We start from the raw sequence: 27,646 nt of genomic DNA, 5'->3' as shown, positions 1-27,646 counted from the left end.
ACGGGCGGAGGTGATCTCCCCGCGCTCGGGGCGGGCCGGGCGGGCTAGGCTCCGGGGGCGGGGAAAACGCCCTCTCGGCGGGCGTTCAGCGGGGCTCCGGGGCTCCTCTCCCGTCGCCCGGCTCCCCTCGGCCCGCGTCCGGGCCCCAGTGTCCTGGGCTGGCAGCGAAGCTTGGATCTCTGGGCTCGCGTCGGCTGCGGTGGCTCCTGGGCTCCTCCGTCCGACCCGGGCCGCGGAGCGTCTACGCGCACCCCATCCCCCTCCCGGGCGCGGAGTCTGGCGGCGGCGGGGACTGCTCGGGACCCGGACCCCCGGCGCCTTTCATCCCCTGTCCCCATTGTGATCTGTCTCCTGGCCCTGGAGCCCTTCCGCCCCACCCGCGCCGGGGTCTCCAGCGCAAAGGGCTCCGTTTCTGGTTTCCCCGGCCTGGGGCTGGCAAGCTGGGTTAGGAGCTATGACCTTGGGGCAAATAGGGATACGATCCTGGAGGCGCAGGGGAGCGCGCAGCACTGAGTGCTGAGTGCCACGCGCCCTCTGCTGCACGGCCGTGGAATAAAACGAGACAGCGGCGCCACAGTCCCCTGCCCGCAGCCCACGCTCGGGCCAGCCTGGAGGATTGCATTTCCTCGTAGGCTGGCAGAGCCTCAGACGAAGTGTTCATCTTCTCCTTCTACTTTCCTTCTCTTTAAAAAATTAACGTGGGTGAGGAGATGTCCTAAGTTGAGTACATGTTGATTTGAAATAACCAAAACTTTTAACAAATCACTTTTCTCGGAAGAATCTAGTATGAGAAAGATAATTTCTTCCAAAGGTAAGAGAAGTTCCCCGGCTGGCCAAAAAAACTTGGCATCTGGCATACCTAGGAATCATTCAAAATAGTTTAATAGGAAGGACATTTTGAGGCCCAGCCAGCATTATGACTTTCGTGGGTCCTATGGAGTTTCGCCTTGGGGGTTCCCTTTTTCGTAAACACGCATTTATACCTACACTGAGATAAAGATAAATACCTTAATATTATATATTTAAACATTTTCCTTGATCAAAACATATTTTTTTCTTTTTTGTTCTTAGTTTAAAAGGAAACATTTTCCTGAGCATCTAAAAGTATTGTGGACCTGAGGCACTGTGCTTACAGGGTCTAATGGGTAAGTGAGGCTGTTTTGAGATATCGACAGAATTCATTTCCTACAAGGGACTTGGCCACAAAAAAAAAAATCCGGGGGATTGTGGGAAGGAGTTCGGTTCTGTGCTCTCTGCAATCTCTGAGGGCAATAGTATTAGAGTTACAGTTGGGGAAGCAGGACACAGTTTAATGTGATTGTGTCGGCCTTGACATCACATTACTTACATTTGAAAATATATAGATAAATAAAAGGTAAGTTATTAGTGTACATTTTTGCAATATTTATCTCAAAATCATTCTTTACTATTTATTTCAGTCAATTTCACCCAAACAAATACGATTCATGTTTAGACTTACTTGTTCTTCTTCTAAGATTCTAGAAAATTGTGTGCTTCTGCTTATGTGGGTTTTGGGTTGATGTCACAGGGAATTCTTAGGCACGAAAGCAGCAATACATTTTTAAAATTTTTAGGACCATTGCAAAATGGAGTTTATTTGTGCCTCTGTAGGTGCATCCTATCTGTTGGGTCCCAGTGAGGTAACTTTGATTCTTTACATAATTTTCTTTTTTTTCTTTTTTTTTTTTTTTTGAGACGGAGTCTCGCTCTGTCGCCAAGGCTGGAGTGCAGTGGCCGGATCTCGGCTCACTGCAAGCTCCGCCTCCTGGGTTAACTTAGTTGCTGTGAGACTCTTCACTTGGCCCTGGGGATATGGCGTTGATAGGTGCCAAGAACTGAGTACAAAGTTTATGAATGTAGAGTGGGTTCCCGGGATTCTGTAGAGGGAGCCAGGCTATTTGATCAGCAGAAATGCTTGTCTTTCGTTTTCTGTGAAGCTGGATTATGACTTTCCTAATAGGGATGAAGTAAGAGCATGTTTGATTCTTAAATATGTGTAAAACTTCAAACACCACCAAACTGCAGTTCACCAAATGGATTATTGTTGTGGGAATTTTCCCTTATCTCTCACTTCTGGAAAGTGAATTAATTCTCAGTGGGAGCAGGCCCTCCCCACAGAGCTGCTGTTAGGGAGAGTATCACATGTTCACCACAGGGTGGAGAGTGGTTTGCCTTTGGTTACTCAGAAGCAATCTAAATTTTTTAGTAGCGTTTTTGGAGTACAGTGGTTGGCTTAGCATTGTTTTATTTTCCTAGTCAATTGTTTTAAATGGAGTTAACTTTATGCATTCACGTCAGTCAGTCCCAATCTAACTTTATTTTACTGAAGGCATTCTTAGCAGGCTGTCATGATTCACTGGCTGCAAAAGACTACTCTAATACTGGATTTGTCAAAATAAAAATAATGCTTATCTTATTATGTACCTATGTTTCCATCAGAGGGAAGGATTGGCTCATTTCAGAATAATCCTAAGTAAAGGAACTGACAGTAACTGGAGAAAAGTACTTTTCTTTGCCTCAGAAAAAAAAAAAATCAGTCAGTATATCAGGAAAATGTAATATAAAAAAATCTTAAAGTCTGTGTTCCAATTATTGGAATACAAAACTTCTAACATATTAATCTTAGTAAAAATGTAAAAGAAAAAGTATTCGCTTTTTCTCAAAAAATGTAAAGATATTGTTAAGATATTTTACAAAGTGAGATATACATTATTTATTAAATATTTAATTAAAAAGCTAATAAAAAGCTAGATATTCTCATACTTGTTACAATTATAGTGTTAAAGTAAATATCTGGGACTGGACTCAGTGGCTCATGCCTGTAATCCCAGCACTTTGGTAGGCCAAGGCAGGCGGATTGCTTGAGCTCAGGAGCTCAAGACCAGCCTGGGCAACATGCAAAACCCCATATTTACAAAAAAGAAAAAATTTGCCAGGCATGGTGGTGTGCCCCTGCAGTCCCAGCTGCTTAGGAGGCTGAGGTGGGCGGATCGTAGCCCAGAAAGTCGAGGCTGCAGTGAGCCATGATCATGCCACTGCACTCCAGACTGGGAAACAGAGTAAGACCCTGTCTCAAACAAAATAAAAATAAATAAATATCTATGGAGGCCAACAGCCACTTGTTTCTTGGGGCTCCCATAGATCTTTGCGTGCACATCCTTCTGTCCTAATATTAGCAGTTCTGCATTGTAATCAGATACTCTATTGTAATCATTGGCTTATAATCCAATGACCCAATAAACTGTTGACTGCTCATTTGTAAAGCAGGAATAATGACACCCACCTCATTGTTGTAAGAATTCAGTCGGTGAGCATAGGTAAATCACCTGTCACGTGTAGGCACTCAGTAAATGATGGCTATTCAGTTCCTCCTAGACAGTGCTAAACAGTTAGAAAATAATGTAAGGAATGCAAAATTAAACACCTGGGCCAGGTTCAAGGGAAACATTTAAGAGGAATGAGTCTCCAGCAGCAAGAGGCGTTTTTTTTTTTTAGCTGTTTTTTATTTTTCAGTTTTTATTTTTTTGTGGGAGGACAGAGAAGTGTTTGTGTCATGGAGGTGTGCATTCTACCACACTTGTGTTTTTCTTCTTACACTGTGCCCCCTGAAGTTGGGTACTGTGTCACATTATTTATCTCTGTATCTTAGGCACCTAGCACCCTTTACCTAGGCTGAGTCCCAGGATACATGTAGTGGCTACTCACATAGTACTCCTTGAAATTATAAACTTTGAAAAATCCAAATGGAGATAACGGCAGTTTCACTTTGCAGAAGTTAGTAAATAATTTTGTTACAGATTACAGTTAGCAAATAACGTTGTGCTAAAATTAGGTTGGTTTTGAATCTGGATTAATTTACTAGCTTTGTAACTTTGGACAAATTGCTTGATTGTGCTAAGATTCAATTTCCTTGTCTGTAAAACTAGGGTAACAGTAATACCTACGTCACAGAGTTGTGGTGAGGACTAAGATGATACAATGTGTGTGAGGGATTTAACCTAGTGCCAATAGTTAGAACTTGATCAATGTTAGTTATCATTACTACCATTACATGTTTCTCAGCTCCTATTTTGTGCTTAATATTTTCTATGTGATAAGTGGGCTACACAAGATGACTCGTGTCTTCATTCATTCACTCAGCAAATCATTCCGAGTGCTATTATGTGTCAGGCATCAGCACAGAGGCTATAGCCATAAACCAGATCAACATAACTCCTGCCCTCACAGAGTTGACATGGGGATGGATGAGGGTACTACACAATAAATGACTCAAAAAAAAAAAAAGTAAATTTCCAATACTGAGAATTAGTATGAGGAAAGTAAAACAGGAATGAGGTAAAGAATAACAAGTGAGGAAATCCTACTTTAGATGCAGTGATTATAGAAAACCTATTGAAGGAAGTGCATTTGAGGAACCACTAAAAAAAGATCTGGGGAAGGGCATTTCAGGCAGAGGAAACAGCAAGTATAAAGGCCCTGAGAAAGGAAGTTTCTAGAACAGAAAAGCTTGTGACTGGAGCATGGCGATTGAGGAAGAAAAGACAGATAGTGACGTCAGAGAGAGTCAGGGGCTACAGCCTGCAGAGCCTTGCAGACAATGATAGCAAGAAAGGATTTTATACTGGTTGCACAGGGAAGCCACTGGGGAGTGGCTTATGCACAGGTGTATTATGTGCTGGGTGGGTGTAATACAAACTGCAACAATATCGCATTGTAGAATTAAAAGAAGTTTGGAGGTTAACTGGTCCAATTCTTTATTTTATAGATGAGGAAACTTGTAGAAGTCCCCAGATACAACATGCTGTTCCCTAGCTCCTTGCTTTTATTCATCTGACAACTTCCTTTACAGAAAGATCCAAACTCCTTCTTCTGACTATAAAGCCATTTAATCCTGTCTCTGGCTTCCCACTTGGGCTCTGAGTCTCTCAGTATTCTTCTTTGGTAAGATGGGAGGCAGCATCACATGTGGTCAAGAGCCCAGGTTTTATAATTTGGATTTGGCTTCTAGGACTTCTTCACTACATGATCTTATATTATTTGTTTCGCCTTCTCAAAGCTCAGTTTCCGTATGTGAAATGTAATGAGTACCCAGGGCTGCTGATTGTGTCAAATGGACTAGTTTGTGCGAATTGGTTGTGTGAATGAACATGATGCCTGGTATGTTAGCTGCTCCATTAGGATTCTTGTTATTGTAGTCAAAAGCCATAGAATTGTGAAATGGGAATCGACTTTGTAATAAGACAGACCTGAGTTCATACTCTGACTCGAACACTTACTTGCTGCCTCACCTTGAGCAAAGTAATCAATCCCTCTGAACTTCACGAGCTTTATTTGTGGATGGCGACTGGGCGGAGTGGGGTGAAGGGAATTCTACCTCCACAACGTGATGAGCATGAATGTCTGGAAGATGCTAGATACAATCCTGGCACATTTTCTTTGTTGAATAAATGGTATGATTGTCATCGCATGTAATGTTTTCCATTGTCAAATAACAGGTTGACCTTTCTAGTTCTCTAGCTTGGATGAAAATTCACATGTATTTAGTTAACATTATTTGAGTTCCTGATCTATAAAAACAGCTAACACTTATTGAAAACTGATTACGCACCAACACAATTCTGAATACTTCACATAATCCTACTCTACAGCTGGTGACATTGAGGCATAGAGGTAAGTCAGATTACCCCAGGTAACTCAGCTAGGAAGTGATGAGGCCAGCTATGAAACCAGACAGTTTGAACTATTAGCCATCTGCTGTGTTGTCTCTCCGAGGGCCAGCAAAGTGCCTTCAAGGAGTTTATAAAGGCACCTGCCTTGTCATGATGGAATAGCAGTGCATTAAGATTATGTAAGCAGTACTCCTCTATAAAATAGAATGTTCTATCAAAATGCTGGCCATTTTTAGGGTTTCCTGCTAAATTCCTTTTGACTATTTAGGGTAGCAGGGGATAACAATAACTTTACATATAATGAACAGTTGAATTCAACTTCCCTTAGTAAATAACTTTTCAGACTTTTAAAAATGTAGTTTCTGAATATGTCTTTGTTTTTTCATAATGCCTAGCAACACTTAACTTTTCTATAAGTAATAAAATCTATTTAGTTTTGAAGAGTAGTGGATGAATTCCAAGCTCATTACCTAGTTTCATTTCCAACCAGAACTGGAAGAAGTATTAAGTGGGACAATTACACTAAAAATACATAAAGTACACATTTTAAATATTTTATATTCCAGAACAGCTGCCACATGTGATACTAGCATCAATCTAATAAAAATAAAAGTCCACCTCTTCTTAGAACATAGCTTCTCTGCTGGAGGCAGTTTTGCTCCCCAGGGGGATGTTGACAATGTCTGGACACATTTTTGGTTTTCACAGCTGGGGGAGACAGGGATTGTGTGCCATTGGCCTCTAGTGGATAGAGGCTGGGGATGTTGCTAAACATCCTACAATTCAGAGAATCACTTACTGACAACAGTGAATTTTTCTGTCTGAAACGTTAATAGTACCAAGATTTTGGAACCCTACCTTAAGAGTATACATAAGGTAATGCTTTTGTAAAAGGTCTGTGTTAGAGTTGCATATGTGTCCAGCAACATGTGAGCCCTAGGACAGGGCTTTGCCCATAATACTCCCTCGCTTATCTTTTGTTTATTGGATTGGATAGAAAAGAACAAAATCCAGCCTCTGCACCTTAAGATTGTTGTCTCTTCACTTTGCTTCAACACACTTCCAATGATGGCTTTGCACCTAAATCATAGTGACTTGGTTAAGTTAATATTAGCTTCACCACATGATTAAACTTCTCTTTTGCTTATAAATCACCATTTTGTATAGGGGAATTTTTGACTTCCCTTTAGTTATAAGAATAATTTAACATTTTCCATGCAAGGGGAATTGTAGGCATTACGAATAAGTTTTTTCCTCCTGTTCAAGGGCAGGAGTCCTCATTCACCAGTGTCACTAACTGACAACTGTCTTAAGAGTATACAAGTGGAAAATCAGCACTTTATAATCCTATAACATATGTAGATAGGCTATAGGAAACAAAGATAATTATATTTTATAACTCTGTAGTTTTCTGGTTTGTGTTTATCCAGGTTGATTCTAAAGAAGATAGAAAATCTATAGGCATGAAAAGATGTCTTAAAAAGTTTTGAACTACTCAAAATTAAGATTTGGGGAAATAGAAGTAGTATATAACCTAAGAAAACTGCTGCTGGCTTTGAACCCCCATGACATTTTCTTTGCAATTCTTTGCTTCTTGTTAGATTGTATGTGTTTTTACCATTTCACACAAACTTTTAAAGATTATTCCATGCAGTTAGCTCTATGCTTCTATTAGTGTCTTTCTCTCTCTCTTCCATCTGAGTACAATGGCTAGAAAATAATACACACTTGAAAGAAGAAATGTCATTTAAATATTTTAATGAACAGAAGCAATAATCAAGTATATTTCCCTAGACCTATGTATTGTGAATGCTTTTTTCTTTCTTTTTTTTTTATCTTTTGTCAGCTTTGACCAAGCCAAAAGAGTTACAGCCAAATTCAAAAAGCCACCCAACCCAAGATCAAAACTGATGAGTCAAAAATGTGTGCTATTCCTCCAAGAACTCATTGACATGCCAGTCTCTGACCTTCCCAGGATGAGGCCATTAGCTCATGAACCTAGACTTGCATTCAGTATTTTAGGGGTTTCATTGTACCATCTCTCCATCCATCCATCCTTCCTTCCATGTATCCATCCATTCTTTCCTTCAACTGTGCAGCAGTTCACAGCAGTCTTAATGACTCTCTCTTTTTTAAGATTTGTTATAGAATTATCTCCTACTTCCACTCTCCGGTAGTCCCCACTCGGTGAGACAGTGAATGAGACAGCGGGCCAACATGGCTGGTGAGAAACCACAGGACAGAACGAAGTGGACCAGTTGGCAGGAGATTCTGTAGGCTGATTTTGTTAGCATTCGACTCTGCACCAGCTGCCCCCCACATGACCCTGTACACACTTCAGGGGTGCACATGATGACTGCCCCATGACAGGAAGAAAACATGATAAATTCTATTTATAGTTAATTTTTTAGCCTCTAAAATTTTCTACTTTGTTTATATTTTATAATATATAAAATAACAAAATACTGTGAATATATACTTTATTTTTTTTAAGTGCAATCTTGTGGGAACATGTGGAAGAACTGTGTCCCAGGGGCCCTACATCATTCAAAAAGAGTCTGGAGTCCATTGCTGACCCAAAGACCCAGGTGACCCAGAGCCGTGTTTTGCAGGTCGCCTGTACCCTCAGTCCTGCTATCTGTTCCTTCTTTCCTATGGCACTGATATCACTGTTCAACATGTATTTCATGCCCAGTGTGTTGGGCACTGTGCTTGTGCCCGATAAGCCCTTTCATTCAGTATTCACAGCCATGTCTAGTATCATTTCTCTTGAGCAATGTTTGGTAGTCGCCTTTATCTTTCTATTTTTTTCTTCTCCTTGATGCTTCTAAGTAGTTCCTTAACCTGCTTTTATTTCTTCCATATTTGACACATAAACACTTTTGAAAAGCATGAAATCTTTTCAAAAAGAGCCTTTCTTATGGCCGGGCATGGTGGCTCACACCTGTAATCCCAGCACTCTGGGAGGCCAAGGTGGGCAGATCACTTGAGGTCAGGAGTTTGAGACAAGCCTGGCCAACCTGCTGAAACCCCTACTAAAAATACAAAAGTTAACCAGGCCTGGTGGCACGTGTCTGTAATCCCAGACAAAACCCCGCCATTGCACTCCAGCCTGGGTGACAGCAGAGTGAGACTGTGTTTCAAAAAACAAAAAAGAGCCTTATTTTAGTCATCTGTGTATACTTTTAAAACTATATACCAAATAGTGGATACTTTTGCCCAGCTGTAGCTATAAACTTTCTTCTTTATGCCTTGTGGTGATTTTCTAATTCCTCTGCAACTCTCTGCTCCTCTTGGGGCCTCATCAATGTTTCATATCAATTAAGCTCCCAAGAATAAGAGACTCAGTACACCACACAATCTTGACAACAGGCCCTTTGTTAGAGAAAACAAACGAAAAGGAATGAATTAGACCTTCTCAGATAAGATGTCATTAAAATACTCTTTTAATTAAGAAATATTTATAATAGGCTGTCTGAAATTTACATATCAAGTTACAAGTTAAGCCGCAAAGTACTTACTATTCCACCCTGCCACTCCCCAGCCCACTACCATCATAACTGACGGTGACTTCTAGTTATTTACTGTCTGAGGTAAAGCTTTTTGTAAAAAAAATTCTCAGCTATACTATAAAGCTCGAGGTAGTAATTATCAGTACCTGAACATACATGGGGCCTATGTTGTTTGTGGAGGAAATTGACCTGAATTTACCATCTATTTGGCAGGTGTGGAGTGGAATGTGTCAGTTGGAAATGCTTATTGGATTTTCAAAAGCATCATACTTTGCTAATCATGACTGTGAAACAAGGATTTGTGTTAGGAAGAGGTACCTTTATTATGTATGTGAACTTGCCATAAATATCTCTACGCAAAACTGAATGAAATGGAGAACTAAAGTCACTAATGAGAAAATTAAGGCAAACTTAGAGAAAAGAGAGAGTGGGGTAGTTCAAGTACCAGCATGAATCATGCCAATTAGTGTCATCAGAGTCTAATGCCACAGACTCATTGCTAATCTACCTCTTCAACTTGCACATTAGAAGCATGAGTGCTAAAAGAGATAAATATGCGGGGAAAGACTCTGCTGTTATATCTCCTAAAACATGTCGCTTTTATGCTAAGTGAAATTAATTATTAAGATTAAAATTTGCAAATGAGAAGCTTTGGATATATGTAAAGCTGCTTCTCTTCTTCCATGCACACTTTTTTTATAGAGAAGCCTGGGTTGCAGCAACAGACATCTGTATATTCTGCATTGAGAAAGTACAAGAACTTTCCCTAATTGAGGAAGTATAAAAACTCATTGAGATGCCAGTCTCTGGCCTTCCTAAGATGAGGCGACAGCTCCCAGTAGCTTGTGGACTTAGACTGGCATTCAGTATTTTAGGAATTTCATTGCACCATCTATCTGTTCATCCATCCATCCCTCTATCAGTTTATCCATCCATCTATTCATTCCTTCAACCATGCAACAAATATCTTTGGGCTCTATTCTAGGTTCCAGATACTGTGTGAAGGGCTGGGGCTTCAATAGTGTAATGAAACAGATAAAGTATTTACCTTCACAAAACCTCCCTGCTGCCACTACTTATCTCACACACACACACACACACACACACACACCAGCTCTTATATTATAAACATAATTTAAAAGTGTTGTTGTTACTCCTAAATTAGTTCCCAGTGTGAGAATCTGAGCTCCTATATATTCACTGATGTGCAGCCTTCTCAGTTCTTAGTTCTTCCCAGCACTTGGCCTTGCCCTTACATATGCTGTGCTTGGCTTGTACAATTTTCCCACCCTTAATAGGCCCCCTTCTTTGGGGTCCTGATCCATCCATGTGCACCTTGTGATGCCTTAGATCTTGCTGTAAACTGATCTCACAGGAGCAGAAGCGTGAATTCTGTGAGCGCAGTATTTTCAAACACTTCCATTTGTATTATAGTTCCATGGGAGCCAGGTTCCTTTTAGGGTAAGAATTGAACAAATGCATTTGGAACCATCCAAATTTCAAGTGCGCTGAATACATATTATAGAAATGTATGGACATGTTGAACAGAGAATATGTACACTTAATGGCCAAAATATTTCCCTGGAATTCCACTCTCCTCTACCTGAGAAAGATTTAAATACAAGGGAGGATTTGATTCCTGTTTACTGCACAGAGTCAATTCTAACCTGGCTAAAATTAGCTTTTAAATCACTGGGTTTTATGCTGCTGCTGCACACGTGGTCCCCTGTGATTACACCATTAGATTCGCTCTTACTCCTGCTGTGATTACTTACGTGGTCAAGTTGTCGAGTGGCAGCACCTACTAAACACCTTCACACCTAAAGTAGTGCTTTAACCCTCTACTTAATTCCTTGATGCTAGATTTTATGCCTAGACTGTTTTATCTCCTTGTTTTTTTTGTAGTCGAATCACCCCCAAAGTACAAGCTCTTCTCTCAAGTGTGACTTGTGCATCTCATTTAGGATTCTGACTTTATGGCATGCTCAGACAAGTCCAAAATCAATTTCATGGCAGGAGACTTTCTGTATTTACTATTAAGATAGATTTCCACTTCACGCTGCACTCCAAGGGCTTCTATCTTGCTAACATTTGAAAATCAGTATTGAACAAAAGGAACGCTATGGTTCTTACAACTCTCCTCTTTGGTTTATTTTCTGGATGTTTTGCTAACTCTGTATGTTCCTCAGGAGAGGGGTAGAACTCCTGGAGCAGAAGCTTCCTCAGGAAAAGTTATTTGGTCCTCCTCTGAATCGCTGCTTCTAGTGATGTGCTGGTTTCCAATGTCACCACATCTTGTTTTGCCTGCTATATATATAGGACAAAAGTTACTGTTTTAAAATACCATTTTCACCAATAACAACCAGAGGTGAGCCTGTTATAGAAACTCTTTTAATATTACCTGTTGATGAGGTGTGGATTCACGATATTACTAATAGATACCTAAAGAAAGAAATGTAAGTTTAGGTATTGAATAAGGCATCCAATTTTTTCTTGGTTGGTGTGAAATTAATTAATAAAAGATCATCGTTAACTCCTATTGTGAGTTATGTCAGAAGGACTATTCTAAGTGGTTTACAAGGAATTCTTAAAATCTCTCTGGAGACAGCTATTACTCTCATTCCTGTTTACAGATGAGGAAACTGAGGCATAGAGAAATTAACTTGCCTGATGCCACATATTCAGCAAGTGTTGTGTGTCTTGAATCTAGTCCTTCTGAATACTGAAGAGGGCTTTAAAATGTTAATTTCCCATTATTTAAGTTTCAGTGCAATAACTACTATTCTTTTATCCCTCAGGCCTTATTTTTGGCTATAAAGACTCTTAAAAATATGTAAGAATCCTTCACTCTCTTTTCTTTTGCATAGGTATTAATGACTAATAGTAAACATTTGAAAAACAGAAATAGGCTGTCAAAAACAATTTTTAAATCTTATTGCTCTGCAATTAGTGTGAATAAAGCACAGCATGGCTTTTAATGTCATAGTCATTTTTGTAATTATTTTGCTGCCATCTAGTGATGCACATGAAATTTTTGTAATATTTTGCTGCCATCTAATGACCTAAGTGAAAATAACATTCAAATATGATTTTATTTTCCCATCTGCATTTTAAGACTTTAAGAACTACTTTAGCGGTAGGTTTTAAAAGAATCATTAAATTTGTATACCTCAAATCTGAAATTTAAAAAATCTGAAATTCACAGTGATTCATTTTTCTTACCTCTTCTCACTTATTCTTCCTCTGCTAAAATAATATATTTTACTCATAACTGGAGCTCATATTTAATATCAGATAAGAAGGCATTAGAAAAGAACCTAGAATCTAATTAACTTTCTTTATGTGGGTTTAGACCATATGTATTTCTCTTAGGCCAATTTTATTTGTGCCAATTCTCATTTTAATAACTGTCATATTAATTTTTCCACATGTATCCAAGCTTGTTAATAGCTGATCAGTTTCAACTATATTTAATTATATAAATGATTATGGTTAAACATTGAGTGCTTCAGTTTTGCATGTTCTGTGTAGAACGCTTCTCACTCATCTACGTAAATATTCACTGATTGTACAGTTTAAAGAATTTTGAATCAATACTCCTGAAATTATTTGCCTTTTCATAAATATATCTGCTCATTTAAAAGGCAGGGATTATATTAACAGTATATTTGCACACTTAGTCTTGGCCGGGTGCGGGGGCTCACGCCTGAAATCCTAGCACTTTGGGAGGCCCAGGTGAGCAGATCACCTGATGTCAGGAGTTTGAGGCCAGCTTGAACAACATGGTGAAACCCCATCTCTACTAAAAATACAAAACTTAGCATGGCATCCTGGTGCATGCCTGTAATCCCAGCTACTTGGGAGGCTGAAGAACAAGAATCGCTTGAACCCAGGAGGCAGAAGTGCCAGTGAGCCAAGATCATGCCACTGCACTCCAACCTGGGCAATAGAGTGAGACTTCATCTAAAAAAAAGTTATATATATATGTAAATATAGATATATTTGCATACTTCTAACAATACCCTATATTAGGTAAATTCTTGTTGATTCTGCCCAATTCATAGGCTTTTAATGATATGATATCTGAATGTTATGAAACACGAATTCAAATTAGTTTCTGCCCTATTTTGAAATGTTAAAATACTTGCAATGGTTATACCCTGAAGAACAAAAGTTGGCAGATGCTGAAATCTTCTTACCACAGCAGTTCCCAGCCATGCCCCTTTGTAAGGCTGTGTGTATCTGAAATGCAATTGTTTAGGGGCCTGTTTATGATCAGGAAAATCATCCCCCTGCTGAATAAGGACATAGTATGTCTTTAATATTCTAATGGACATCTATAATATCACAGCACTTTGAGTTCAGCACTTTGAGAAGCTGGGAGGAAATTTTAAGATGGGCGATAATTGTGAGCATTGACAATGACTCAGACTGGAGGGAGGGGAGAACTATGTTCTACTAGAAAGCTCCCACCTGAAGCTAATGAGATCATTTTCCAAGGGGATCTAAACTAAGATAAACAAAAAACAATATTCCTATTAACCATGTAATGTGTTGTTCAAGAAGGTAAGTATTTTACCTGGATTCATCTATATTCATGACATCGCTTATTCAACAAATATTGAGTAATCATTATGTGCCAGACACAGTATTAGACAGCAAGGTGAATGTCAGCATGCAAGACTCATATTTGTGCCCTCATAGAGCATATGGTCTATGAAGATAGCCTCTTTTGATGGGGCGTTTTCCCTCAAAACAGTTCTAACCTGTTCAGCCTGTGTACTGGAATAAGGACCATTTGTAGCTGGCATTAAGTCATATGTTCCTCCCCCACATAGAGTCAATACTGGATACATCTTTTACAGTGCATAAGCATTATTAAGTAAGTACCTTGAGAGAATCAGCTTGTGTATTATCACTAATGATCAAAGCTCCACACCTCCTAATTTCAAGGGATTTAATTAACACTTCCAGTTCATACTGACCAACCTGGTTTGACTTCACCTGGGTGGTAATCTATTAAATATCTTTAGCCTCATAGGACTCTGTCACGTGATTTGACTTCTGGCATCTCAGGACTCTCCTGACCCAATATTATTTCATTCCTTAGGGTAATGAACTTATTCCTGTCACTTTTTAAAGTAAGTTAACATATTGGCCAGTGAGGTGATGAAAGACGCATCAAAACCACTAACTGCAAAATTAGACTTTATGTCTAAAGATTTTATATTAAATGGTTTAAAGATCTAAATATATGGATTTTTGCAGTGTTAGGCCAGCATCATCCTAAAGACACAATTTTTAAAAATATGGATGTAAAAGCTATAGTCTGACTTGATTTCATGCCCCTGAAACCCATTGTACTAGTCTGAACCCCAGAATTCTAAACCAATTTTGAGGCCTCTGGAAAGTATTTCCCACTATCAGATATATGGCCACACATTCATCTTCTGGTCTGCAGTTTCCTCAGAAGGCCCGTACTAATTTTTTTTTTTTTTTTTCCTGACGCTCCTTGAGGAATGTAGCATCCAAACTGAGAACTTCAGTCCTTAGTGCCATCCTTCAGCTATAAAAACAAACTTACAAAGTTTGTTGCTCTTAAACTCCATTTTTGTCATTTATGCTGCCCTTCCATTTTAAAAATAACACAACACTCAACGTTTTCCGTTCATGTCTTTATTGGTTCTGGTGATCAGTACAACTGCTTTAACTTCAAGTGCCATCATTCACTGTTTTGTGTTTAATGATCATTCATTCCAGCCTCCAGTGAGAAAGACAACAGAGGCAGTTTTTATTTTAATAATCATGCAAAGGAAAATGTAGTGAAATTAAAAATAAATGGCCCTCCTTCAGGTAAAGAAAAATACTAGGATAAATTCAACTACAATTATGAAGAAGAAGTTCAAATACTGAATCAAAAATTTGAAAACTCCTGATTGTATTGTGTTTTCTTTTCACTAATAATAAAAACCAAGTAATCTTAGTAGCTAAAAGTTCAATAAATGACTGACTTCTTGCTGGTGTTGAGTTAAAACATATTATTAGCTCAGTTCTTGCTGTCCATAGTCATTTTAATTTCTGGCTTATGTTTAATTGTTACATGATCTTCATACACCTCTACTACATGTAGAATTACTCATATTTCTTTAAGATGGACAACTCATAATATAAAAATAAAAACAATGAAGTTCTGTGAAATTTTAGGTAACAGAAAAACTGGTGCCCAATAGCTAGCCATTTTAAAAATATCTTTACTCTTCCATCTCTGTTTCTTCTTCTTTGAAACTTTACTAAAAATGCTACTTTTATAGGAAAGATGATTATTACAGAGATCAAATATGAAATCTATTCTTTCATATTAGGTCTTGTCAAAAGTAACTTTGGTTTCTTGGTGACCACATCTCTCACATTCATTGCTCAGTGTGGAGAAATGAAATAGACTTGGAGTAAGGAGCACCAGAAGGAGGCAAGGAACCAAGCTCTCCAATGGCAGGTTTCCTTTCCTGAAGAGGGCAAGATCCAGCAGCCTCATTTGAAGGAAGCTCTCACTACCCTGTTCTTGATAGGCTGTGGAGGGCGCCAGTTGCCCACAAGGGGCACTGGGGGCTCGTTCTCAGCGCTGGAGAGGAGGCTCCGCAGCTTGGCCATCTGCAAAGGGCAGGGGCAGACTGTTAACAAGACATTCGGATGAACTGGACACACTACGCAACAAAGAGGTGTAAATACTGGTGGGGTTTCTTTTGTTTGTTTGTTTGTTTGTTTGTTTGTTTATATGGAGTCTCGCTCTGTAGCCAGGCTGGAGTGCAGTGGTGGATCTTGACTCACTGCAACCTCCACCTCCCAGACTCAAGCGATTCTCCTGCCTCAGCCTTCTGAGTAGCTGGGATTACAGGTATCTGCCACCATACCTGGCTAATTTTTTGTATTTTTAGTAGAGATGGGGTTTCACCATGTTGGCCAGGCTGGTCTCGAACTCCTGACCTCAGGTGATTCACCTGCCTCGGACTCCCAAAGTGCTGGGATTACAGGCGTAAGCCACCATGCCCAGCCAATACTGGTGTTTTAAAAATGACAAGCAAACCACACAACCTATCCCTAGTGTCCAGTCCAGAGCTATTTAGCTAGTCGCTGCAGAGTGACACGCATTTTTTGTTTATTTGTAAAAGCCCTTTTCTTCATTCTGTACAAGATCACTATGCCCTCTGGTCACAGTCTTTTCCTCTTGAATTCTGAAACATTTATTTTTTATCTGAGGGGTCAGTATGAACTATATACTTTGTTGGAGAGGATGACCACATCCATATATCAGTGTAAATAAAATGTAATAGACCTTTTTTGTATAAGTTTATGGAGTCAATTATTTTAAGAGCAAAAAGAAATCCAACTCACGCTACATTTCCAATTTTTAAATTGTCTTTTCTTTCTTAAAGGATAAGACAATAAATTCTCATTAGTAACACTATGATTCTATATTAAAATATTTTTACATTTCTTCTTGAAAAAAATTTCATTCTTTCCAAATAGTTACATCACTGAACGATGTTGTTAAATTTGATCTTTTAATAAAAATGTCTTTATAAACTGACATAAATATGAAAACTGTTGCCTTATGCAAGAGACACACACTGGGAAACTGATTTTACTATTACAGAACATGCATGCTCTAGGTTGTAAGTCCCTGTGTTGTTTACTTGCTTCAATCTGTTTTTCTCCATGTTCTTGCCCACTTATTTTCTCCTATGTAGCTTTTCCCTGAAAGTGTCTTTAATGAATGTTACTAGGACACTCTTTAGATTGAACACTAAGAAGGGAACCTTGAGAACAGATGCCAAAAATACTGGGAACAGTTTGGAGGTGGAATTACAATCCTGCACTTGGCTGTGTGATCATGGACAAATTACTGAACCTTTGAACCTTGAATTACGTATCTGTAAAACTGCAGAAATAATATATAGCATACAAAATTGTTAAATCCTTTCCATTAGCACCCTTCTCTTCTCCAGGTCTGTATTTATCATCCCATCTCCTTACCAGTGCTCAGTATTTGGCAACATCCAAATTAACAAAGATTCATATTAACCTAAACCCGTTAAAGTGTTTATAGAGCATAAACTCAGTCATGGTCAGTATCAAAACGACTTTTAAATGATTTCTATTTATCCTGGTACCCTTTGGGGGCCAAGTTTTAGAAAGCTGAACAAGCTGGTTGTAACTAACCAGGGCAGACCATGAAATCTCTAGCTATAGAGATGTTCAGTGAGTATCCAGTTAGTAGCTATGTATTTTTGATTTGGTATCTGTATCTTACATAGGCAGACAGCAACATAAGCCCATGTGTTCACAAGGCTGCTCACCTGGTCAGAGCTCACGGTCATGGGCTCCTTCAGCAGCAGCCACACAATGCACTCCTCACAGGGTGGCGTGGTGAATGACCCCTGGTAGGTCCAGTAGTCCCGGCATGCCGGGAACAGGCAGGATGGGTCAAACTTTGTGAAGGGTGCCTCCTTGCCCTGGGTAAGAGCAGGTTGCAGGTGCAGTGAGTGTGTGCATGCACATGCTCACCCACCCCAATGCCCTTATCACTTCATTTGTGAGAATGGATTTCAAATGCAATAGAGAAAATAGAACTTTTGAACAAAGTAGAGGCCTGTCAAAAATAAAGATCAAAGCGGGGAAGCTGGTTTTGCACATTATTACTTGATCTGACACAATCATTGTCACACTGTGTTCCTTATTGTTTTAACTGTGAGTAGAATTTGTAATTCTATCACTCCTCAAGAAAAAGGAGAAACTGATATCCCAAGCGTAATTGAATTATTTCATGTAAGTTAATGTTTTGTTGTTGATGATACCAAAAAATATCAGGCTTGCATTTTTATTGAATGTTCTACTTGGAATACTTACTCTCTCTGTTAATAAAATTCAATACTATTTTATTAGAATGGTCGCAAAAAAAATCAAAATTTTTCTGTTACTTATATGAGTCTGTTGTTAAGATTTTAAATTTATAAGTGCTTCCCAGAAAGGTCATCACCAAGACTCAACAGACCAGTGCTGGCTGACATTTAGTATCTCCATGATGGTATGCATGCATATATGCAGTGTGTGTGTGGGGGGGTGGGGGGGCGAGGATGCGGTGACCACTCAACTTCTCTGATTCTCACTTATTCCATTGAGAAAGAGATTATCTGACAGGATGACTATCACCATTAAAAAACTGATATATGTGAAATTGCTCTAAAAACTGCATGCCATACAAATATAATAGCATTTATTTTTATATTTATGCTTAGCATATCCATCAAACTTAGTAACAGATTTTAGGTGAAAAAAAACACTTGAAAATGTGTAAGGAAAATTTGCATAATCTGCTTTATGTGTTAGGAGGGAAAATGATTTTTGTTTACCTTTGTCTTAATCTTTTCCAATGCATCAAGGACAATCTGGAACTCGCCTTTCTCACGTCCTATCTGTAAGAAAACGGAAATCCAAGTATAATTCTTTTACTTCTCCATAATTTAGGATTGTCTTCAAAGCTGATTTTGATTCATCCATCTGCAACTAGTGTTTATAAATCTGCCAGAATATCTCGTACTAAGCAAAAACTTAAGTTTATTTTTCCTCAAGATTTTAGAGTATATATTTTCTGATCTAAATTTGGACTCCAGGCCTCTGAAGTACAGGACCACAAAATTACATGTTGATCTAGTTCTGTGTCTTTGACCTTCTCCGCAAAGTCATTCCACTTTTCTAAAAAACAGATTTAGAACCAAAATGGACCGTATGTTTCCCAAACTAAACTCATTGTCTTTCTTCTTAGACCTACTCCACCTCCTGCTGTGCTGTGTTCAAGCACCAGAAATGACCCAATGAATTGAGAACCTAAAACAAATTAGGTCATTCAAAGAGAAAGAAGCCAGATTTTCACCTCTGGCTTGAAATCTAGATTATGTTACCTCTAACCTCATGTGTTAATGACACTAAGTCCTCTTTAAAGCAAGGCTGGCTCAACAACACACACATTCCATGTGCTATCTTAGCCAGGGATCATGTGAGTGGTGACCACCTCAAGCCGAGGGGATGTCCAGCCAGGGACTTGGCATCATATGGTTCCCAACACTGACTTTTCTGGTTTCCAGTGCAATTGAAGTGGAGCAGTGAGAAAGGAAAATGAACATATGCCACCTTTGCCCTTACCACCATGATAATAAGCGCACTCTAAGGCTCTGTCCCCGCCACCTACACACACACACACACACACACACACACACACACACACACATCCCACATCTGGGGAAAATTTAGAAGTGCTAGGGGTCCTGGAGTGTGGTAAAATATACACTTTTAGAGAAAAGCAAGACATTTTGAGCTGATCTTAGCAGAAATATCTTGATTAGTTGAATTAATAATAAAATGTATATAGAGGGAAGAAAGTAAAAATGAGGGAATGAAACTCAAACTATGCTAAGCATTGGTAGGGAAATACATTTTGAAAGAAAATATATGGTCAATTTTTACTTTACCTTCAGAAAAATGCCAATCACAGCGATCCCATCACGCTGCTTCAGGGCTTCTTTAAAAGTGTTATACTTGGGGTTCCAGTGAACCAAATGAAGCTGAAACCATAGAAGACAGATTAGAAGGTAAATTCCTGGAATATGGAAGTAAGTATAACATTATCCACAGTAAATCCAACCGTTGTACAGGCTAAGGTTGCTGAGCACTCTCATAAAAGCTGAGAAAATTTGAAAGAGTAGCATGTAGTATTTTGGTAACACTTCTAGTGGCTCAAATAAAAGGCATATAAAATTATTTATCTCCTTTTATCAACCAGAGCTCTGACACCTGGTGGCAACCTGATCTTAATTTAGAACATGGGTACCAGTTAGGTTAATCAAACTTTCTATGCTGAGTTACAGAGAATGGCAAGAGAATACAATCACTTGCAGCAGTTAAAAAATGTTTTATTCAAGACCAAAAGTATGAAATAATCCCATATGCAAAAGTCAAACTGAAAATATTGACTGCATCTGTAAGAAATATACTCAACTTTCCCCATTTGGTTGGGGAAGATGTCTAGAAGGCATTCTCAATATTTAATTTATCTTGCCATGGCTTTCTAGATTGGCTGTAAAGAAACAGAAAGATCACAGTGAAGTACTTTGGGTTTTCTAGCAATTAATTTAACCAAGAACTAAGTTGCCTAATGATTCTGCTTAAAAACATGTTCATAGTGTATTTCTGGGCTTCTGTCACAGCCCCTATGTTAACCAGAGCCTATCTTTGGAAAAGAGAAAGGCAGGAAAAATGAATTGGTCCTCACCTCCAAGGCAACTGCCACCACTTATTGGCTTGGCTTTATAAAGAAAACCTGTCAGAGGCCTGTCTTAAGCCCTTGTAATTTGATGCGTTGATCTGAGTTACGATTCATTCTTTTCTTTAATGGGTTAACTGAGACAGAGAGTAGTATATGCTCAGATTAAATTGTATGTGTGTACACATATCTCTATGTGTGTGTAAATATGTGTGCGTGTGTATATATAGATATTCACACACACACATATATATATGCACACGGTTCATTAAGAGATTGGAACATAAGCATTATTCAGAATTTCTAAATGCTATTTTTGGAGTACTATATTCTTATAAAACAGGCAGCATAGGGCACTGGATAAGACGATGAACTCTGAAGCCAGTCTGTATCAGGTAGAGCACTAGCATTCACCAGCCATGTGACTTTATTATGTGTCTTTTCTATGCCTCTGTTTCCTCATTTGTAACCTGTCTCTTAAGGTAGCTAAGAGGATCTAATGAGTTAATACATGTAAGCATTTAATAAGTATTAGCTATCCTTTTTCCAGTTTCATTGAGGACCCTAGGCTTTCTTATTAAGTAGCTATCCAATTTCTAACTTTTTGGGGTTTTTTTCGAGACAGGGTCTTACTCTGTTGCTCAGGCTGGAGCAAAGTGGCACAATCATGGCTTACTGCAGCCTCAACCTCCCAGGCTCAAGTGATCTTCCCACCTCAGTCTCCTGAGTAGCTGGGACCACAGGTGCATGCCATCATGCCAGGCTAATTTTTGTGTTTTTTGTAGAGACAGGGTTTCACCATATTGCCCAGGCTGCTCTCGAACTCCTGGGCTCAAGCAATCCACCTGCCTCAGCCTCCCAAAGTGTTGAGATTACAGGTGTGAACCACTGCACTCGCCCCAGTTTCTTAATGTAACCTTGGAAATCTTCATGTTTGATGCCAACTCACCTATACCCCTTTACCTGTCTAGCCTAGAATGTCTGGCAGCTTCAGTTTAGCTAAAACTAGTACAGCTATTTTCATAACTATAGACTTGAAACAAAAGCAGTGGATGATGCTTTGTTGCTGTGGTTCTTATTTTTAATTTTGCAATTTTCACTGTATGAGACTCAGAATGGATTATGGCAGTTCCTCCTACCTCTGCTGCATACTTGACTCCATCCACGGTGTGCTCAGAGCCATGATCATCCGAAGAGCCCCAGTGAAGATGAAACTGGCGAAGTCGGTAGGGTCCAGGGAGAGGACCCCCTCTCAGCACTGTGATTCAGATAAGCTTTGTCAACAGTGAATTCATGCTTCTTTTACAGAGCTTAATGGACAAAATGTGGTCAGTGTGCTGGGTAGATGGTGCCACTCCCAGGACACCAGACTCCTCATAAAATGAAGTCTTGGGATATGTCAAGATAAATGATTGTTCTTTTCTGTTTTTCTTATTTTGTTTGTTTGTTTCATTATTATTGAAACATCATTTTAACATTTAGGAAAGTAAAATTAAAACAACAGATGGACAATGAGGAGGCATACACCCAGAGAACAGGTCGGTAGTGTGGTGCAGTGGGAAGAATTGGACAGTTGAGAACCAGGTGGATGTAGGTTTCCAATGCTGGCTTCACCCCTTGCTAGTTCTGTGATCTCAGACAAGTTGCTAAACTTCTCTGAACCCACTTTCACATTTCTAAGAAGGTGATAATAATACCAAATTTTCAGAGCTGCTGTGAAGATTAACTGAGATTAAGCACCTTAAAGTGCTCATCATAGTGCCTGCACGATGATCACTGAGCAAATGTGAATTCCTTCTCCCCATGTTGCTTCCAACTACACTTTTCTTTAAGACAGCAAGCAAGAACTTTCATCTATGCCTAATTTAGACCGTGTCTGTTCAAATGAGATGAAATGGAAAATTCAGAAATTTCCCAGAAAACCAATCAATTTATATGACTAAACTAGATAATTCTCAGCAGCATTAATTTGGGCTTGTTGATAAACATCTCAACCCATTGCAGAGTGATTCAGAGGTTCAGATATCTTCCAAAGTATATTGAAAACTATGCAGAAACCGTAAGATCAAGATTTGGCAATATAAGCTAGATCAAAATAGAATTCAGAGCACAGCTATTTTAGAAGAGGTTGGCCACACTAAGTGGCCCAGGAAAGCCATAAATGTAGACCTCAAACAATGAGGCTAGGCCTATATGAGTTTTTTCATGTAGAAATGGAGTGGTTCAATTCATTGCATTTTTCCTGTCCAGCCACTCAGAACAGTTATTATAGGGACATGTGAGTCCAATTTATTAGAATAAACTGTATGAAATTGGCAATATTCAACTATTTTTGCTCACAAAAATGGCATTTTCATGTGGTTCAATCTAATAGACATGTTTAATTTTGTTATGGTGCTTTCAAAATGGTACTTGATATATAAGGAGAAGGGGAAAAAAGAAAACAATAGCAATACAAAATCACTGTTTAAGAAAATTTAAATTTCTATAACTTGGAACCTCCTAGTAGGTAGGAATTATGAATATCATTCTTCATTACAACATCATTAAGAATGTTCACTTATGTATATCAATAAATGTAACTTTATTAGAAATGTGGCTATAAGGAATTATTTTGCTGTATATCAAGCACCAAAATATTAAAGGAAGATTATTTCTTACCTCATTTATTGTGAAATAAAGTATTTTTGACTAGCATTCTTTTATTTTACTGATTTGCTTACTAGTGTAAGTGAAATAAAGAGATTTGTTTTTTCTAAACATGTATTTTTCAGTTGCTGTCTCACACACAAATACTACTCAAGAAGAAATTGTCAGATATTTCAAAAATACTCACCAAAATGATTAATCAGATGAACCCCACCGAAGGCTTGAAGGTAAGTCATCTTCGCACCTTCAATGGCCCCATTCTCTCCCCTAGATTGGTCACCTCCCAGGCACCAGGGGAAGAAAGTGCCTATTTAGGGTTTCTATTATATTTCTGGCTTTGTAGAATGGAATCTACGCAATCGAGAGTGGAAGCCTGGCTCTCCAGACCATGGACAAGAAGCATAAAAATCCTTCAGGTACAGGCCATCAGAGTCTGAAGAATACTCATTTGAGCTTATTGTCATCTCTGTCCTATCATGTTCCATTTCAGGAATGCATTGCCAACTTTTAGCTTGGACATGGGGCCGTTTTCACAGAGACCAAGTTTGGAGGGTGAGACATTTCTCTTCAATGCATAAATATAATTATTCATAACTAAAGCAAAGTCAAATGTCATCTCCATTTTCAGAGGTAAAGGGCTCCCTCTCCTCACTAATTCTGGTACTGTGTCATAACCCACATTTTGTCAATATGGACATTGAAAACATCCATGTGATTCTACCTCACTGTCATACTTACTTGACCTATCGTAAGTATCATCAAATACAACTCGGCAGGTCTTCCCGTTATTCAGGATGGTCTTGGCAGAGCCACCATCATAAGACACTGACCATGGCTGCAGAGAAGGGTCATGCTTGATGTCTTTAGTATGCAGCTCAATGGGCGACTGGTTTTCCCCCTTGGCATTTGGAAAAAGTTCATGCCAGTGGTCAGGACCTAGGAAATAAAGTCGAGGGGATGTATTTATTTGGTGGCACAACCCAAGGCCTCTTTCTAATTGACTAAACCAGCAAAATGCAGAGAGGCTAGACAGCGATTTCAAAAAGGTCTTAGGTTTCAGACTGGGCAATAAGAGACTTACCGTTCATTTCAGGCCTGTTGGTAGTTTTGTGAATAGCATACATGGAGACTATTTAACTCGGTGTGTTCACTCTGCTTGCTCAAAGGCTTATTTTTGAGATAAACTTTATCACATTTTTTTAAACCAATGCCACCTTCCATCATACAGTTGGAATACAATAATATTGACCACCTACATTTGAGCATTATGTTGCAGTTTTCAGAGCACACCCGTATTCCTTTTCCTTGGATTAGGGAGAACCTTAGGCAGAGCAGAGATTCTCACACCAGCACCAAGCTCAGGTTAGGTGCTTGTCCAGTCTAACAGAATAAGGGCCAGTCACACCTGACCTCGGGCTGTCTGACTTCTCAGAGGCAACGGGATCTTAGGCAAGTGATCCAACTTCTCTGCACTTCAGTTGCCTCCAAGAGAAATAAAAACTCCATACTAGGGAGAACTAAATGAGATGAAGGGAAAACAGAAGGAGCAGCATTTGGCAGTTGAAAAACCTCAGTAAATGTTAGGTCTTATCCTACTCCTACATTTTCCACTGCACTCTCTAAAGTTGCCCATTTCTGTGCAATGGCAGGGCTCTCCAGGACCGGCATCTCCTCCTGGCCAGGTCGCCGCTGCCTGCACTCACCGTTGTGACTGGCGTAGCCCCACTCCTTGGCCATGGTCGCCTTCCTCCGCGCTGGACTGCTCCTGCCTTCTCTTCCCCTGCGTGGTGCAGAGTCTCCGAGAGCCCGCGTTTTTATGTAGCTCCCCCCCGCACACTGCATGGCCTTATTAGGTCAGCGAGGGTGGGGCAGGGGGCTAAACTAGATTGGGGTGGTATTTGGGAGGCCGGGTGGGGGAAGCCAATGAATTCCAAGAGCGGGACAGCTGTCGAGGTGAGGGGGGCGGAGGTGGGCGAAGGGGCACCTACGCCCCTCCCTGCGCTCTCCCGGGAGTCGTGGCTCCTGGCCCCTCCATCTCCTCCTGTTGTCTCGCAAAACTGCAGGGCTTTCTAACTGGCGCCGACGTGCAGAAATGCAGGCGGCCCTCACCTCGTCCTCTCTCCCTCTTCCATGCATTCTTGGGGATGGGGTGGAGGCAGGGACAGGGTGTCGTAGCTGTGCTTGGCCACGAACTAAAATCTACATCCCGGCGGCTCTTGCAGCCTCACTTACAAGTTGCTTCAAGCGCAGGCTGGCGGTCTGGCTGCGACTCTGGACACTTTTGCGTTTATTTCGTTCTAGCGATCCGGTTACGGAGGCTGGAAAGAACTCGTTTGTTTGCCTGCCCCCTAAGTTTGACTCCCTTTGCAGGCAACATGTAAAATCCTGGGAGCAAAGGATGGGAAGAAAGAGTCCGGAGCGGGGTGGGATGGTGAAGAGGTCCTCCAAGTCCGTTATCCTTAAAGAGATGGCCCTTTCTGGAATCGCACCAGGCAGCATTTCCCAACCTAGCGGATCCTTTTGGTTTGCAGGAAGCCAAGGGCTGGATCTCAGAGAGCGCCCGGCATCCAGGAGATGTCTGGATCCTAGGTTCACGCGGAGCTGGAGACTGGCACTGATTTAGCCACACTCCCTGCGCTGTACCTCTGTCCATGAAAAATCAAGAATATTCTGAAGTATTGGAAGGCTACTAACATAAAATGAGTCATATTTCTTAAAACCTGTGACCTCGCTCTCCAAGATATAATGAGAGATTGCAAGAAAAGGAAGAGGGAAAGATTTACAGAATGGCTTTTAATTTTTTTCTCCCCCTCCTAAGTTGTTTTCTGATACATTGAACCATGCAAAGGAGAATAAAAGCGGCATATCTAGTGTGTACATGACAAAAGTATATTTTTCAATATCTGGTTATGGTTCATATCAAAGAAGTCAGTAGTAGATATTTACAATTTTAAGAGTATATTGTAAAATTTCTCCTGTTTTAATTCAGTAATAATTTTTTTAAGACAATGAGGAAAGATAAAGCTAATTTCAGTGCTATCTTGAACAATATTTTAATATACATTTCCTTAATTAACTTTTATTGATAATAGTATTTAGTATTCGGGGATTACAAAACTCGAAAAGGAAATCGCTCGTCATGGCAAAGATAGCTCATCCCTAAGGCATGTGGAATGACTGACCACACTCATAACCTGGACGCCAGGGGAGTCACTCCCCAGGGTATTTTTGTGACAAGGGATTATTTGATCCACACAATAGCAGTGTGGAATCAGGAACTAAGGCAGTTCGGAAAATCCAAGCAAACATAGTAAACAAATGCCCTTAAACTCTGAGCTCCTATCTGTCACTGTTTGATCAGAAAGACTGCAGTGGTTAATGGAGATGTTTTATAGTTCTTATAAAATGTATAATTATTTGTATGAGTAAATCAATCCACTCAATCATTACAATATTCTTTTTCTGGTATGAGTGGTTAGAAGATTGGCAATTAAATTTCATGTTATTTGATATAGTAGTCATACACAGAAGACAATAACATTTATACCAAGAACGATCTAGAAATTCATCATGTTGTTATTATTTATGCATAGAAGGATACTTTTTTAAAAAAATAAGTGCTATTTATGATTAATTTTAAAAGTGCACAATAGCACATAATTTCAAATAAATGCTAGGTAAACTTTGCAAAGTGAAATATTTAATAGCTTTAGATGTGTGGCCTTTAAAATGATGATTTGTATTTCATTATACTTTTTCATAAGAGGTTAATAGAAATTGGAATTTCAAGACAATTTATATTAAATCATGTAATTCTAGGCCATAATAAGTTTTTCAGAAACTTCATCTAAATTTTTCTGCAAATACATTTTTCAAAAACCTCATCGGCAAATTTACTATCTGCATCTTAGCTGATTTACTTCAGCATGTTTGCCTATACATTTCAAAATTCTCTGTCAATAAACAGATAATTCTAAACTGTGTGTTCAAGACTTTGAGATGTCCGGAGTTCACTTGAAAAAGAAAACTGTTAGGTATACACTGAGATAAACAATGCCAGAAAAAAAAAAGAGTGAGTGATGATTAATTACAAATGATCTCCTAGCATATTGGCAGCATTTCTCACAGTGCCATTGTTGAAAAGTTGATATATTGGGCAATTTGTAGGAAATGACTGTACACATATAGAGAAAGAAAGAGAGAGAGAGGAAAATATTTAAGTAAACAAAAGTTATTGGTGGGGAAATAGTGTCCAATATAGAAGTTTCATCTAGGATTGTACGTTAACATTATAAACTTAAAAGATCTGAGGATATAAAATTTAACTATATTTTACTCACGACTTGGCATTTTGTTTTGCAAGATATCAGGTAATATAACTAATTCAAACCTTCTGCAAGTTACCATTTGGCATTTCTATTGTACCACCAAAAAAAAAAAAAGTGAGAAATTGCCCACAAAGTAATTGCAAAATTTTGTCT

General features: G+C 39.3%; 1 protein-coding gene and 1 long non-coding RNA gene across 2 annotated transcripts; one reads left to right on the top strand and one right to left on the bottom strand.

The window, feature by feature from the left end:
• Positions 1–53: 53 nt before the first annotated feature.
• On the top strand, positions 54–26,040 carry LOC114680290 (uncharacterized). The gene is made up of 6 exons (XR_013397322.1): positions 54–811; positions 1,072–1,145; positions 23,291–23,392; positions 23,656–23,717; positions 24,815–25,018; positions 25,697–26,040. It is a non-coding gene; the product is annotated as an uncharacterized LOC114680290 (long non-coding RNA).
• Positions 14,863–25,012, bottom strand: CA3 (carbonic anhydrase 3). Its single transcript, XM_015145667.3, has 7 exons — positions 24,869–25,012; positions 23,904–24,101; positions 21,656–21,774; positions 19,726–19,818; positions 18,610–18,672; positions 17,557–17,712; positions 14,863–15,850 (listed from the first exon to the last, which is right to left on the bottom strand). The coding sequence occupies exons 1-7, from the start codon at positions 25,005–25,007 to the stop codon at positions 15,731–15,733; spliced, it is 888 nt and encodes a 295-aa protein (XP_015001153.1). The 5' UTR covers positions 25,008–25,012; the 3' UTR covers positions 14,863–15,730.
• Positions 26,041–27,646: the final 1,606 nt, after the last annotated feature.

Source organism: Macaca mulatta, chromosome 8 (genome assembly GCF_049350105.2).
Source record: "Macaca mulatta isolate MMU2019108-1 chromosome 8, T2T-MMU8v2.0, whole genome shotgun sequence".
NCBI lineage: Eukaryota > Metazoa > Chordata > Mammalia > Primates > Cercopithecidae > Macaca > Macaca mulatta.
This window is presented reverse-complemented; position numbering and strand designations above follow the sequence as displayed.

Bases quoted from the DNA above. Each gene is read 5' to 3' on its own strand.
- CA3 (XM_015145667.3), bottom strand. From the start codon at position 25,007: ATGCAGTGTGCGGGGGGGAGCTACATAAAAACGCGGGCTCTCGGAGAC. The intron at 21,775-23,903 runs GTAAGTATGACA...TCTGAATCACAG, and splicing joins TGATACTTACGATAGGTCAA to TGCTGAGAGGGGGTCCTCTC. The intron at 19,819-21,655 runs GTAGGAGGAACT...CTATGGTTTCAG, and splicing joins GAGTCAAGTATGCAGCAGAG to CTTCATTTGGTTCACTGGAA.